The sequence below is a fragment of the Thamnophis elegans genome, unplaced genomic scaffold (genome assembly GCF_009769535.1).
Source record: "Thamnophis elegans isolate rThaEle1 unplaced genomic scaffold, rThaEle1.pri scaffold_242_arrow_ctg1, whole genome shotgun sequence".
In the NCBI taxonomy this organism is placed as follows: Eukaryota; Metazoa; Chordata; class Lepidosauria; order Squamata; family Colubridae; genus Thamnophis; species Thamnophis elegans.
The window spans coordinates 27,501-43,909 of NW_022473711.1; the positions used below are offsets into that span (position 1 = coordinate 27,501).

The 16,409-nt window shown below is 44.1% G+C and overlaps 1 protein-coding gene across 1 annotated transcript in view; it reads left to right on the forward strand.

Moving 5' to 3' along the window:
* LOC116523391 (retinal guanylyl cyclase 1-like) overlaps positions 1-14,307 on the forward strand; it is a 35,974-nt gene extending 21,667 nt beyond the window's left edge. The window contains exons 13-19 of the mRNA XM_032238494.1: positions 820-1,012; positions 2,170-2,344; positions 2,487-2,585; positions 4,487-4,581; positions 6,243-6,328; positions 7,682-7,810; positions 13,223-14,307. Of these exons, the coding sequence (XP_032094385.1) occupies positions 820-1,012; positions 2,170-2,344; positions 2,487-2,585; positions 4,487-4,581; positions 6,243-6,328; positions 7,682-7,769 (736 nt within the window). The 3' untranslated portion in view covers positions 7,770-7,810; positions 13,223-14,307. The remainder of the gene's footprint in view (positions 1-819; positions 1,013-2,169; positions 2,345-2,486; positions 2,586-4,486; positions 4,582-6,242; positions 6,329-7,681; positions 7,811-13,222) is intronic.
* The last annotated feature ends 2,102 nt before the right edge of the window (positions 14,308-16,409 follow it).

Sequence of the window (16,409 nt, forward strand, 5' to 3'; positions counted from 1 at the left end):
AACTTTTAAATTAACTTTTAAATTAACTTTTAACTTAACTTTTAACTGAACTTTTAATTTAACTTTTAACAACTTTTAACTGAACTTTTAACCGAACTTTTAACCGAACTGTTAACTGAACTTTTAATTTAACTTTTAACTTAACTTTTAATTTAACTTTTAACTTAACTTTTAATTTAACTTTTAACTTAACTTTTAACCAAACTTTTAATTTAACTTTTAACTGAACTTTTAATTGAACTTTTAATTTAACTTTTAACTTAACTTTTAATTTAACTTTTAACTTAACTTTTAATTTAACTTTTAACTTAACTTTTAACCAAACTTTTAATTTAACTTTTAACTGAACTTTTAATTGAACTTTTAATTGAACTTTTAACTGAACTTTTAATTTAACTTTTAACTTAACTTTTAACTTAACTTTTAATTTAACTTTTAACTGCACTATTAACTGAACTTTTAATTGAACTTTTAACTGAACTTTTAACTGAACTTTTAATTTAACTTTTAATTGAACTTTTAACTGCACTATTAATTTAACTTTTAAGTGAACTTTTAACTTAACTGAACTTTTAACTGAACTTTTAATTGAACTTTTAACTTAACTTGCAACTTAATTTAACTTATCTTAGCTTAACTTAACGTTAATCTGTTAAAAGATTAACGGCTAAGAATTCCTCTAACCAAACAATTTTGAAAGCCGCTAGATTGCCAGAGTGCAATCTTTTTTTCCCCCCAACATTGCCTAGCGTTTCCTTGGCATTTTCAAGGCTGATCTGCTGCCTCAAACTGACCTTTCTCTGTTTCCAATCCCTTCAGTTCTGTGGCCGAGGCCCTGAAGACGGGAGCGCCGGTGGAACCCGAATATTTCGAAGAGGTGACCTTATATTTCAGCGACATCGTGGGCTTCACCACCATCTCGGCCATGAGCGACCCCATTGAGGTGGTTGATCTGCTCAACGACCTGTACACCCTCTTCGACGCCATCATCGGCTCCCATGACGTGTATAAGGTGAAGGCAGATATCAGCCATCTTTGTTAGGGGCGGAAGATAGTTTACCGATGAAGGCAAAACTTTGGGTCCCGGGATAGAGGGGGCAGTATTCACTTACTTTCCCTACTGGTTCACAAAGGTGAGTGCGTGCGGGGGCACGCTCTGCTCGAATGCGCCCTGTCCACCTTCAACCTTCTGTGCATGCGCTTTGGCTTGAAAACGTGCCTAAATAGGACGTCATAGAGCTGGGGCAGCCGACTCACGATTTACACTATCGGTTCGGGGAAACCATTCCGAACCGGCTGAATACCACTTCTAATAATGTTGCGGAGTCCAATCTGGGTCGGTCACCGGGACGGGAGGTTTTATCTTCCGAGCTTTCTGACTCATGCTGGAGCCCATCCTCAGAGGAACAACTCTCTGACAAATTGTGCGCTATAAAGTATTCTGTGTGAGGTATTTGTATAAGGAGAAATTTCCCAACCGTGAGAACAATTAATCAGGAGAAGGACCACCCTCAGCTTTGAACTCATTGCTAAACGAGTTACTAATGCACTTTCCTGAAAGTCACTAATTCACCCCGGATTTTTTGCACCAAAGGCCAAAATCTGGGTTCATTCTGCATTTGCAGCATGATTTGACTTCGAATGCTCGGTTCTTCCCTTCCCCTTTTCACTCCCGGAGCTAAGCCAAGTGCCCCTTTTCCCGAGACATTTTGGCCAGTGGTGAAATTCAATTTTCTAAAATTTCCACTTCTGTGGATGTGGCTTGGTGGATGTGGCAGGGGAAAGATAGCAAAATCTCAATTTCTTCCCCACTCCAGGGCAAGGATACTGCAAAATCCCCATTCCTTCCCCACTCCAGGGGAAGGATACTGCAAAATCCCCATTCCCTCCCCACTCCAGGGGAAGGATACTGCAAAATCCCCATTCCCTCCCCACTCCAGGGGAAGGATACTGCAAAATCCCCATTCCTTCCCCACTCCAGGGGAAGGATACTGCAAAATCCCCATTCTCTTCCCCACTCTGGGGCCAGTCAGAGGTGGTATTTGCCGGTTCTCCGAACTACTAAAAATTTCCGCTACTGCTACTGCTTCTCCAGAACCGGTCAGAACCGGCTGAATTTCACATCTACATTTTTTGGGCTGTTTTCACTGCTCCTCCTCTGATTGACAGGTGGAAACCATCGGCGACGCCTACATGGTTGCATCCGGGCTGCCAAATCGGAATGGGAAACGGCATGCGGGTGAGATCGCCAATATGTCCCTCGATATCCTCAGTGCGGTGGGCACTTTCAAGATGCGTCATATGCCTGAGGTCCCCGTCCGGATACGTATTGGTCTGCACTCCGGTAGGGCACGGCAAGGTTGAAAGGCCTCCGTTTTCGGTGGCTCCCTGCCTTCCCCTTCCTTAAAAATGGGATGTTGTTCCGAATACCGGTTGGGACCTGCTCCCGACTGCTCAGAACTGAATTTGTCCGATATCCTTGACAGGGCCCTGCGTGGCTGGCGTGGTGGGACTGACAATGCCACGCTACTGTCTCTTCGGGGACACAGTCAACACCGCCTCGCGGATGGAGTCCACCGGCCTTCGTGAGTCATTTCTCCATTGTGTCGTGGCAGTGGTGAAGCCATTGAGAGCGTTTTCATGAAAAGCATCCCTGTTTGGTTTGGTGGCTGCAGTGCCTCCAATAGAAAATCCCTACAGAGAGTGATGAGGACAGTGGAGAAGATTATAGGAAGCTTTGTTTAATAAAACAAAGGAGATCATCATAGATTTTAGAAAGAACCAGCATGGTCATACTCCACTCAGTATCAAGGACGCATCCAAGAGGTGGTCCACAGTATTAAGCATCTGGGGGGGGGGGGAGAGATAACTAACAGTCTGAATTGGTCTCTCCACATGTCATCCTTAGTGAAGCATGCGAACCAGCGTCTGCATTTCCTGCGTCAGATGAGGAGAGCACCTCTTTGTCCTTCTGTCCTGCTCACTTTTTACAGAGACACAATTGAGAGCGTTTTAACAAACTGCATCTCTGTTTGGTTTGGTGGCTGCAGTGCCTCCGATAGAAAGCCCCTATAGAGAGTGGTGAGGACAGTGGAGAAGATTATAGGAAGCTCGCTTCCCGTTATTCGGGATGCTGTTTATAAGTGCTGTGAGCTTAGAGCTTGAAGCCCTTAGAGACCCCACATACCCACTTTACGGTCTGTCTGTTACTCCCATCTGGGAGGGGGTTTCGGAGTATTTCTATCAGGACTCCTGATTCTGTAATAGGTTTGTTCCCTATGCCAGCTGTCTGGTAAACTCGCAATATTAGTTTTTCTCACCATTTACATGTGTACATCCAAACTAGACTAGGTTGTTTCTCTGCGCCATACAATATATGTGGGCATATATCGCATATTTATTTATTTATTTATTTATTTATTTGTTTATTTGTTTGTTTGTTCTGTCATGTTTATGTAGTTGGGGGTGCTGACCCCTGGGGAACTGTATGCAACGAAATTTCATTTTAATGTACACCGATTAACGGATGTTCAAAGTGACAATAAAATTATTCTACATCCTAGACCTAAGTCTAGGTCTTACCTACCATGTTTTCCCCGAAAATAAGGCATTCTTTTCTTTTGACAACACCCCCCCTCCCCGAAATAAGTGCTTGCCTTATTTGGGGGGGGGGAGGTTTTATTATTTTTGAGGTGCAGGAGGCGGCGAGTGGGATCACCTCATGGCTGTTGCTGTGTTGCAATATTTGGGAAGGAGGGCTTATGTTGGGGGGATGGCTTATTTCAGCGCATGCACTCAAAATCCCGATTGGGCTTATTATCCAAGGAGGTCTTATTTTCAGGGAAACCGGGTAGATTTCTCCCAGGCAAAAGTTCTGGGAAGATTCTTGTACTATAGGCAGCGAACAATGAAGTCGCTACTTTGAACTCCGCCATTGGGGCGCTGGTTGTCCGAAGCTGACCAGGTTGGCAACCGCACAATGGAAGCCCTGTATCAACTCACAAAGTTGCCGTGGTGAGGAAAGGGGCATTCCACACATCCCTTCAGGTAGAGTCGGGTCTCAGATTACGGCAGCAGGCTTGGGAGGGGTGCACCTCATTGGAGAATGTGATTTATGACACAGACTGAGGGGAGGGAAGAAAGAGGGGCCAAGTTCAGCCATAATTCAAATGAGGTTAGATCTGACTGCAATGGGGTATTGCCGAAATGGTGTTCCTAATAAATGACTGGTTTTCTTTCGAGACTCGGCTCGAGGCTCATGAATTAATTAGGGCGTCTTTTGGAAACCTGACACCCACTCACATCTAACCTCATTTGAACTTTACCGCTATTCCTTCTTTTGATGGGGTACACTGCAGCCACCGTCACAACTTGGCTTAACCACCTCGTACCACCCTGGCGGTTGGGGGTTTTCCCCAAAAAACCCATCGAGGTTGGTTTGGTTCGTGGGGGCGCTTCACGTGTTGGTGTTGTGTTGTTTTTGTAGCTTATCGAATCCACGTCAACCTGCGGACGGTGGAGATCCTGCACGCCCTCAAAGAGGGGTACAAGCTGGACCTACGGGGGAAAACGGAGCTGAAGGTATCGCAAAATTGTATTTGGAAATGTGTACATTAAGCCACAGCTCAGGCAGAGAACGAGAGAGGGAGAGAGAGAGAGAGGGAGAAAAAGATGAGTTGCAAAATTGCAAAGGAATTGCAAAACACGAAAACAAGCGGCGAAGAGAGCGATGGCAAAGCTTTTCGGCACCAAGTGCCGACACAGGAACATGTGGATTGCTGGAAACCTGAAGGCCAGCCGTCTGGTGCGGCCACGCCTGTTTTTGATTGGCATTTTTGCCCATTTTGTTTTGCCCATTTCAAGTTGTTTTTAAGGCCGTTTTCAGACCATTTTTGACGGCTGTTTTCAGACTGGTTTGGGGGACATTTTCCAGGTGTTTTCCAGTTGTTTCTCCAGTTGTTTTCAAGGTATTTTTCCAAAACCAGCATCGGAAACCAGAAGAGAAGCTGGCGACAGTGGGTGTGCCCACAGAGAGGGCTTTGTGTGCCACCTGAGCTTGGTGGTTTTCTTGCTGGTGTTTCATGATCCAGCTAGGTAACCTCATCAGTGCTAGAAGGGAGTGGGGTTTGCAGAGTGGAAGAAGGTGAAGGGGGGGCGGGAGGAGGAGGAGGAAGAGGAGGAGGAGGAAGAGGAGGAGGAAGAGGAGGAGGAAGAGGAGGAAGAGGAGGAAGAGGAGGAAGAGGAGAGGAGGAGGAGGAAGAGGAGGCGGCGGAGGAAGAGGAGAGGAAGAGGAGGAGGAAGAGGAAGAGGAGAGGAGGAGGAAGAGGAGGAAGGAGACCGTGTGGGGTCTTGCTGCTCTTTGAGTGTGGTGGTTTTCTTGCAGACGTTTCATGACCCAGCTAGGTAACCTCATCAGTGCTAGAAGGGAGTGGGGCTTGCTCTGCACCAAATACTCCACAGTCGTTCTCCTCCTCCTCCTCCTCCTCCTCCTCCTCCTCCTCTTCCTCCTCTTCCTCCTCCTTCTCTTCCTCTTCCTCCTCCTCCTCCTCCTCTTCCTCCTCCCCCTCCCCACAATCCCCACGCCCTCCTAACACTGACGACATTATTTAGCTGGGTCATGAAACCTCTCAAGAAAACCACCCAGCTCAGAGAGCATTAAAGACTCCACAGTTCAACCCTGGCTACAAATGTCTTCTTCTACTGATTGTTGTGGTTGTTGTTAGTTGCGAAGTCATGTCCAATCCATCACAACCCCACGGGCAACGTTCCTCCAGGCCTTCCTGTCCTCTACCATCCTCCGGAGTCCATTGAAGCTCACACCCACTGCTTCAGTGACTTCATCCAGCCACCTCCTTCTCCGCCGTCCCCTTCTTCTTCTTCTGCCCTCCATCGTTCCCAGCATGAGGTTCTTCTCCAGGGAGTCCTTCTTCCTTCTCCTTAAGTGGCCAAAGTCTTTTGAGTTTCCTCTTCAGGATATGGCCTTCTAAAGAGCAGTCAGGGTTGATCTCCTCCAGGACTGACCGGTTGGATGGCCTTGCAGTCCAAGGGACTCAATGCAGGAGTCTTCTCCAGCACCAGAGTTCAAAGGCCTCCATTCTTTGGTGCTCAGCCTTCCTTATGGTCCAACTTTCACAGCCATCACAAAAAGGAACGGAAAAAATTAAGGAAAGTGGGCAAACTTTTGAGAAATGACTAAAAAATTTAATTAAATTTTGATCTGATGCATCTCACTTCCTCTTTAGGGAAAAGGCACGGAAGACACTTACTGGCTCATCGGTCGCGACGGCTTTAACAAACCTATTCCTACTCCCCCAGACCTGAAGCCGGGGTAAGAAGGCACCTCCTTTGGCACAGGATGTTGTTTCCCCAGGACTAAACTCACCTGCTTTCTTGAAATGTTCTCTGGAAGCAGGGGCCTCCAATTTTGACAACTTTAAGACTTGTGGACTTCAACTCCCAGAATTCCCCAGCTAGCCACGTAGGGTAACTTTCTTAATAGATGGTGGGTATGCAGTAAGTGTAATATATCTTGATTTCAGCAAAGTGGGGAAAAAAAGAGATGGCTGGGGAATTCTGGGAGTTGAAGTCCAAAAGTCTTAAATCAGAGGTCTCCAACTTTGGCAACTTTAAAACCTGTGGACTTCAACTCCCAGAATTCCCCAGCCAGCCACGTAGGGTAACTTTCTTAATAGATGGTGGGTATGCAGTAAGTGTAATATATCTTGACTTCAGCAAAGTGGGGGAAAAAAGAGATGCCTGGGGAATTCTGGGAGTTGAAGCCCAAAAGTCTTAAATCGGAAGTCTCCAACTTTGGTAACTTTAAGATCTGTGGACTTCAACTCCCAGAATTCCCCAGCCAGCTATGTAGGATAACTTTCTTAATAGATGGTGGGTATGCAGTAAGTGTAATATATCTTGATTTCAGCAAAGTGGGGGAAAAAAGAGATGGCTGGGGAATTCTGGGAGTTGAAGTCCAAAAGTCTTAAATCAGAGGTCTCCAACTTTGGCAACTTTAAAACCTGTGGACTTCAACTCCCAGAATTCCCCAGCCAGCCACGTAGGATAACTTTCTTAATAGATGGTGGGTATGCAGTAAGTGTTATATATCTTGACTTCAGCAAAGTGGGGAAAAAAAGAGATGGCTGGGGAATTCTGGGAGTTGAAGTCCAAAAGTCTTAAATCGGAAGTCTCCAACTTTGGCAACTTTAAAACCTGTGGACTTCAACTCCCAGAATTCCCCAGCCAGCCACGTAGGATAACTTTCTTAATAGATGGTGGGTATGCAGTAAATGTAATATATCTTGACTTCAGCAAAGTGGGGAAAAAAAGAGATGGCTGGGGAATTTGGGGAGTTGAAGTCCAAAAGTCTTAAATCAGAGGTCTCCAACTTTGGCAACTTTAAAACCTGTGGACTTCAACTCCCAGAATTCCCCAGCCAGCCATGTAGGGTAACTTTCTTAATAGATGGTGGGTATGCAGTAAATGTAATATATCTTGACTTCAGCAAAGTGGGGGGAAAAGAGATGCCTGGGGAATTCTGGGAGTTGAAGTCTGCCAGGCTTAACGTTACCAAGGTTGGAGACCCCTGCTCTAGAAGGTTTCAACCTCCAAGCCCTTCTCCATCCTGCTCCTGCTTCTTTCTTGCTCAGGCCTTCTGTGAGTTTCCTCTTTTTTCCTTCAGGGCGAGCAGCCACGGAATCACCATGGATGAAATTCCTCTGGATCGGAGGGAGAAGTTACAGAAAGCTCGTCCGGGACAGAAAATATAACCTGGGAAGAAGACCATTGCATGAAGCTAGTTGGGATAGAGGTGAGACCAGGGTGGGATCAACGTTGAACTGGCTGTGTTTGTTATTCCTTCCTTCAAAATGAAGGGAAGTGCCACAAAGTCTCTATATTGTTATGTTACGTTACGTTGCATTATTTATATATATTAAAATGTGTGTGTGTGTGAATATGTGTGTGTGTGTTCCAGCATAATTCTGGAACACCTCGAGCAATTTCAACCGAACTTGGTACTTACTCTCTGGAAATTGTAAGGGGGTAAGACACCCCTAAAACCCCTCGGGGTGTTTGTTCTGTTAAGATACAGCCTGTTGTGCCTTCAAATGCCTTCTACCGTACTGCCGTAAAATGGATTCTACTGTGCAGAGCAGTGAAGTTGCCATAGTGACGGCTCCACAGTACTCTACAAGGGAACTCGCTCTGGTCAGGGGGAACATCCAACATTAGAAATTACGTTTGGTCTGGATATTTTGCCCCCTATAAATAAATATGTGGGCAATGCCGCTATATTATCAGCTATATTTATATTATATTATATTATATTATATTATATTATATTATATTATATTATATTATATTATATTATATTATATTATATTATATTATATTATATTATATTATATTATATTATATTATATTATATTATATTATATTATATTATATTATATTATATTATATTATATTATATTATTATAGAATAGTATATTATATTATATTATTATATTATATTATTATATTATAGAATAGTATATTATATTATATTTATTATAGTATTGTATCGTATTATATTATATTATAGCACTATATTACATTACATTGTATATTACATTTATTATATATTACATTATACATTGAAATATGGGCTGTCGATCTGAGCTCTGAGAATGGCCATTTGGTTGCAAACATTTCATCACTATTCGAGGAGACACCGTCCGTACGCTTTGAAGTGTGCTCATCAGTCCGAACACGAATGCTCGTACATCTGAATGGAATCAGTGGAACAACTTGCCTCCAGAAGTTGTGAATGCAATAGCAATAGCAATAGCAGTAGACTTATATACCGCTTCATAGGCCTTTCAGGCCTCTCTAAGCGGTTTACAGAGAGTCAGCATATTGCCCCCAACAATCTGGGTCCTCATTTTACCCACCTCGGAAGGATGGAAGGCTGAGTCAACCCTGAGCCGGTGAGATTTGAACCGCTGACCTGCTGATCTAGCAGTAGCCTGCAGTGCTGCATTTAACCACTGCGCCACCTTGGCTCATGCTCCAACACTGGAAGTTTTTAAGATGTTGGATAACCATTTGTCTGAAGTGGTGTAGGGTTTCCTGCCCAGGCAGGGGGTTGGACTAGAGCTGGGACACCCGGAAGTCAAGCCGGCACTTCGGCATGCCTTTAAGTGCCGGCTTGTCTTCCGGGTGTCCTGGCTCCATCTGAGATGCTTCTCGCCGCCGTCGCGTTCCACCGGCTTGCCCCCCCACCTCCTCATACGGACAGTCACAATCCTGCAGCCAGCCCGCCCGACCTGCTCCCTGCCTGGACTCACCGCTCTCCTCCTCCCCGCTCGGTGCTGGGCTTTAAAGGGGTCTCCCCTCCCCAGCCAGCCAGCCCACCCACCCAGCCAATTCCTCCCCCCACCACCACTGTGTCCAACAGGCCAGGTGTCTCGCGTTTATGGCGGACATAAATGCGAGACACCTGGCCTGTTGAAACACAGCGGCGAGAACGTCCCTGCTGCTTCCGTGCTCCGCCGCCTCACCCCCCTGCCTCCTCCGACCCCACCGCTGTGAAGAAAGAAAAAAAAACACACACACACAAACCTCACAATAAAAAAATATTTTTTTTATTAAATTACAAATTACAAATTAAATTACAATAAATTTGATCATGAAATAGCCTGGCATACTAGCCAAGCATAATTCTTTTATTTCATTTTCATTTTCATTTTATACAATCACTTATATACTGTGCATAAAAAAAAAAAGAAAAAAAGAAAAAAAAAAAAACCCCACATAACACTTCATTCCCCCATACACCCTCTCTTCTCCCCCTCCAACTTTCCTTTCACCCCTCCAGCATTCCCCTCTTCTACTTCCCTACCCCCTCAGACATCTCCCCCTCCCTCCATTTCACCCTCCATACATTCCCTCTCATTCCCTCTTTACTTCTCCCTTCTCTTTCCCTCTTCTCCTCACTTTGGTGTATCCATACAATTCAATTTGTTTTTAACAATAAAAGTAGAAAAAGAAAATAAGAAAAAAAAAGAAAAACGAGCCGCAGTACACAAGTGAATTCTTATTGTTCTAAGGATTGAAACTGTAATTCCACCCTCCCCCCTCCCCCCTATAATCCCCCCTCCCTAACCCCCTTACGGCTTCGCAGGTCCCATGCCCGGCATAATTCTTTAACAAGCATTTGAGTATAATAAGGCCAACTAACTTTAAAATTAAAAAAATAAAATAAAAATAAAGCCAAAAAGAAAAAGGAAAAATAGTAGAAAATAAGAAATAAAAAACACCCACATTCACACACAAAAAGAAGAAAGAAACAAAAAGGGTCAATAAACCCACTACGTTAACACAGCTTCCCATTATCTGTAAATCTTAAACAATGTGACTCATTCCAAATTTCGATTATTTTGCTACTTGCAGGGTTTCAAACTGTATTAGAGCCAGGTAAGTTGATCAATTAGAATTCCCCAACTAAAAGTCTCCTTGCTTTGCCTATCTATTCAGACCTTTAATTTATCTCTTTTTTATCCAAATATCCAAACCTTTCTATAACACCATTAAACTCAAATACTTCTTTCATTTTTCATTTCCAACACCTCCCTTTCTATCCTTACCCACCTCCACATATAAATTTTTTACCTTCCACCCTGCCTTTATCCATATCCACATATATATTTTATCCACATTCATTGCTCCTCCCATGTTTACTCCACTTTCCTGAAGATTCTCCGACCAATCTTTCTTAACTTTATATTGATATAGCAACTCAAACAAACATCAGCTTGCGTTCTAGCCCCAGGTAATCTAATTAAACTTTCGCTGCCCTTCCCTCTCCCACGCACCTCCCAACTCCGTTCGTCCCAAACCGCAACTCAAAAAGATCACAATTTCCGCTCTCCTCGCCTAAGAAAATAGTTCATGCACAATTTGAGTTAGAGTTCAGACAAAACTTCTGTAGAATATATGTCCACAATCAGCAACGCTTCTTTCAGTCTCCATGTCTCATCATCGATATGCCACTTTTCCATTTTATCCCAGACAGAAATCATAAAACTTTAAAAACATCGCTTAGTCTTTATTCTTTAGTCTTCTGCCCTTCCGGAAGAGAAAAACAACACCCTCCGCCTTGTAGCCACGTGTCTCGCTGTTTGTCTTCTCCTTCTCCTTGCCTCTCCCCAGATCCGGATGAATCAGGAAGTCCCGCCTTCAGGGTCTCGTAGTAAAATTTTCGGGCTTCACCGACGGAGTTAATGCGGTGTTTTTGGTTGCCAAATGTAACTGTAATACCAGCTGGGACTTCCCATTTGTATGGAATCTGAGAATTTCTGAGTTCTTCGGTTAAGAAAGCGTACTGTCTTCTTGTTCTTAATATTTGAAATGGTATCTCTTTAAAAACAATCAAGTCCTCCCCATCAATTATCAACCTCTTTCCGTAAAGCCTCTGTATTATCTCATTTCTAGATTCCCTTGTAGTAAAGTATATTATTATGTCCCTCGGAAGCTGTCGCTGTTTTGCTACCCAGGAATTCTGGCGGTAAATTCTTTGAATCTGCCAATCAAAGTTAAGTCCCGGACTTCCCACCAAGCGACTGAAAGCCTCAAAGAATGTCTGTTTCAAATTCTCCTGTTGGTTTTCACGCAGTCCTCTAACTCGTATAGCAAAGGCAGCCTTGTTATAATTTATCATGACAAGTTCTTTTTGGGCAGATTCAATTTCCTGTTCTAACATTTGGATTTTTGATATCAGATTAAGATTAGTTTCTTCCAAAAGTTCCAATTTGTCTTCCGTTTCAGCAATATAATCTGTCATGACTGTCATTACTCCGATCATATCCTGCTTTGCCTGAGCAATTTTAGCATCAAATTGATCACATAAATCCGATATCAGTTGATTAATCTCCTGTCTGAAATCATTAAGCGTTTTGAGAAGGAATTCTTGTGTTAGCAAATCTCCCGTGGAGGGTGTAGGAGACAAGGGTAGCGACTTCATAGCAGTTTTTGGAGATATGTTATTAAGGAAGCGCTTCTGTTTAAGTTTGGGAGCCATTCCAGAATAAGAATAAAAGACAAGCAATCAAGCGAGCCAAAAATCAAAGTCTGTGCTCCCCTCAGTTAATCTTTTAGCAATTAGTACGGAGAAGCCTTCAGGAGGGTAGGGCTTACTAGGTACGTCACATCAAACACAAAAGCTACGAGATCGCCATCTTGTGACGCAGCTAAAAAAGAAAGGGAGCCTTTTGCGAAATTGAAGCTGGTATTTTAAATAGTAATAGAAGAAATTCCTCGGGAATGGTCCCCGCCCGGATTGGCTTTTAAATAGCTTAGCTTTGTCCTGGGGGGGGAGGCAATCTGCCTAGGCTGCAAAAAAGGCAGCGCGGAAAACTGGCCGGAGTAAAGGCTCAGCTAATGTTGAATCTCTTCTCCATTCACAGCAAAAAAAAAAGCTATGAATTACAAAGAGATCCTAACGACTGACCTCCTCTCTGCCCCTTTCTGCCAGAAAGGGGAGATATCTATAGATCTTATAAGATATACGAACCAGAGTCCTGGCAGGAGCTTTTTTGAGCTCCCGACGGCGGCAGCTCCTCCCCTCGAAGCCCCAAATTACAATAAATTTGAACCCCCCCCCTCCGTCTGATCCACCTTTTCCAGCTGTGGAAACTCTCTCAACTCTCCTCTTGTCCGGCCAACGTAAGCGTGCTCAATGTAAGCTCCTAAGACATGATTCGCTGCTCCCCGATCAGGAGGCGGGAGAATCAGTGCCTCTTTTGCATATGAAAGTGTTCGCTTGTTAACTCTGCCTTAACTTTTAAAAGGCGAACAATTCCTTAGGCAAAAGAGGCCCCGAGTTCTCTGGCCTCCTCCCATAGTTAACACTGAGAGCAGACACCAAGCCACTGTGACTTTGAATCTGGTAGCAACTACCCTGGCTTTAATTATTTAAAAAAAAATATTTAAAATTCTTCCTTTCCCTCAGGAGACTGGTGAGGCCCCGCCTCCCCTGCCTCTAGTGACTGCACGTCCCTGTAAGCAGTTGTGTTAAACACTAAGCCATGAGCCGATAGACAGAGAAAGGAAGCAGTATGCCTCCTCCCATATTTGGGCATACCAGGGGTTGTGACACTAAATACACAGACAGACAGACAGACACACACACATACACACACACACACACACAAATAACTCTTCATTGCTCTTCTTTAACCAGGTCAACCAACTCTCAGGAGTTTTCTGCTGAAGGCCTCTGGGCAAGAGGATGAATCCACCTGGGCAGGGAACCATCCCATAATAATCCAAAGGGATGCATCCCTTCCCATCCATATCTTCTGCTACTTTCGAACTTCTAGCCCGTGTGACGGGACTTTGGCTGCGTCTCGGACTTCTTACCACGGTGACGGACGGTGAGATGCACACTGTGGGATCTCAGCCAACTTGGTCCTCCTCATTTGAAGTCTTTAGAGCAGAGCCAAGGAACATGGTGGGACATTGGCCATGCCAGGAATGGCAGTCGTTCTTGACTTCCCATCGGTCTGGCTTTTGGTAAAGATGGGCATCTGGATTCCATAATATCGTTAATTATTTCCGTAGCAAAGAGAGCATGTGGAGAGAAAGGCCGAGGAACAAAATGGAAGACAATGATTTCAGAGAAATCGCAGTGAGGTAATCCAGCTGGGACTGGTCTTGGAAGGGCTTTGTGGACAAAGCACAAGGCAACAGAAGGAGACCTTCAAGAAGAGCTTGTTGATCGTCTTCTGATTTTCTAGAAGAAACCAAATCCATGCAGGGGTGAAGCTGGGATGGAGACGGTACAGCGAATGAGACAATATTTGTGGGCACCAATGAAGTTTGGACTTCAGTTCCGACGGCCAACCGTTAGATATCGGCATTCCCTCGAAGGGATATTTGTGACAATTTATACATAAAAAGGGCTTTTTCTTAAAGAATTTGTTTCCTCTTCCGAGCCAGGAGTCTGAATTTAATTTAATTTAATTTTTCTCCACCTCAAAAGCAGCAGTAGAGAGGACAATATAACGTAGAGAAGTAGAGAGAAGTTGGACCAGGCTCAACTGTTCTACAATCCAAGAACGTTGGTTTTAGCGATTTTGAGGAGAAATTGTGTTAGATCTTGTGTATTTTTTTTTTTAAAAAAATCCACTGGAGGATGAGAGACAAGGATGAATTTGGGGATCCGAATTTGCGGAAATGGGTTGCCTCAAAACTTCCTTCTGGAAAATAATGGTGTTTAAATATAGCATTTTGAAGTAACTGATCATCGTTTGCAGTGTTTCTTCATTTTGGTCGCGTTAAACCATGTGGACTTCAACTCCCAGAATTCCTACAGCCAGCCTGGGGGATTCTGGGAGTTGAAGTCCACAAAGCTTAACGTGACCAAAATGGAGAAACATCGTTGTATATACCAAACCAAGAAAGCTTTACCAATGCATCGGGCCTTTTCCCAAATTTCCCAACCCGACTTGGGATTTTTCAAGACTGTAATCCGGTTCTCGCAGCGGTTTTCGAACTCGTCACTTTCACGATGTCTGGATTTCAACTCCCAGAATTCCCCACTGGCTGTGAGAGTAGGGAAGACCACCTCCGTATTAAAAACAGAATTTTATCTTTAGCTAAACCGCTACAAAACTACCTGAAACTTAATTATTTGGAGTCACACGATTGGGCCCATCATTTCAAAAATAATGGCTAAAATAATTCCACGTCCGAATTTTAAAGTTCGCTCTCTTGTTATTTAAGTATAAAGATACAGATATATAAGATTATATTTTATTGATGCGGGAAAAGGAGCTTAGCAAATATTTTGCTAACAGAAACCCCTATTTTTCTATTGCCCCCCCTCCCCAAAATCCAGCTTCAGGATCTCGAATATTGTCCCATGTGCAAAAAATGTTGATTTTCATAAACATCATTCATGGTCCAGGGGTCAGCAACCGGCGCCCTCTGGAGCCGCATGTGGCTCTTTCATCCCTCCGCTGCGGCTCCCTGTCACTCAAAAGAAGGTGTCACAACTGCTAAGGTGGCAGAGGGTTTATTGAGCTTTTTGAACAACGGGTAGGTTTCTGTGGCTCCCGATGTTTTCTTTTCTGTGGGAAATGGATCCAAATGTTTCTTTTGAGTATTTAAGATTGACGACCCCTGGTTTTTGGTCTCTGTGATCGATTTAAAAATATATATTTTGCAAAACTGCCGGGCTGCCGTTGTGATTGCTTTCAGTTGGAGGAGATAAAACGGATCACGAGTGTCAGCGTTCCAAGTATCATGTAGAATTAAATCAGAGTCCAAGGCAAAACGATCCTTAAAGTTCCAATTTAATAAAGCAGACATCTTAGCACATCTGTGTTAATCCCAATTCTGGAAATGACATCAGAAACCCACCCAGTTAAAAGTTCATGATCCTGTGCCCACACCCACAATCCATCACATGGTCTGATCTTCTTCTTCCATGCTGGAATTCACACCCAGCTGCTTCCGGTCAGGTGTAAAAGTGCGGAGACAAAAGACGACCTTGGCTTCTAGTAAAGAATGACAACAACACATTCCACAATCCTACTCCTTTCTATTCCCCCCTCCCATCAACTATACCAATGAAACAGCATAATGAAATAAGAAAGTGTGGCAGGAGCGAGGAGCGAGGCTGAAGTGGGGGGGGTAAGTGTGTGAAGTTGTCCGTGAGAAGTCATATGGATTGTGTGGAGGTCCTACTAGACAAGTGCCAACTGGTAATGCCAAAAAGTGGACCCCCCCTCCAACGCTTGATCTTCCACACTTTAGAAGCCCAACCGTTCAGAAATTCTGGCAATAGACACAAAGACACAAACAACATCTACGTAGTGTGCGAACGAGACAACCGACAAGTCAAAAGGAGAACACAAAGACTAAAATATCTGCCCCCCCCCCCAGCAGTCAACACCCAGATCAGCATAGACTAATTCCCGGATTAACATCAGGTCAACAATTGAGACCCAAACAATACCACAATTGAGGAGTTGCCAAACAAGGCAACAGTAAACAGCCCGACCAAAGGACCTCTAAGATCCCTCCCGCCAACATCGACAAGGCCAACCACTCGAATATGAATTAAGGGCAAATGTCACTCCTTGGCCCTGATGAGGTTATCTAGTTGGGTCGTGAAATGTCTACAAGAAACCAACTAAGGTCAGAGAGCACCAAGGACCCCTCAGTCGTCGTCTTCTTCTTCTTCTTCTTCTTCTTCTTCTTCTTCTTCTTCTTCTTCTTCTTCTTCTTCTTCTTCTCCCTTCTCCCTCCTCCTCCTTCTCTTTCTTCTTCCTCCTCCTCTCCCTTCCCCCTTCCCCTTCCTCCTCCTCCTCTTCTTCCTCTCCTCTCCCTTCTCCCTTCTCCCTTCTCCCTTCTCCCTTCTC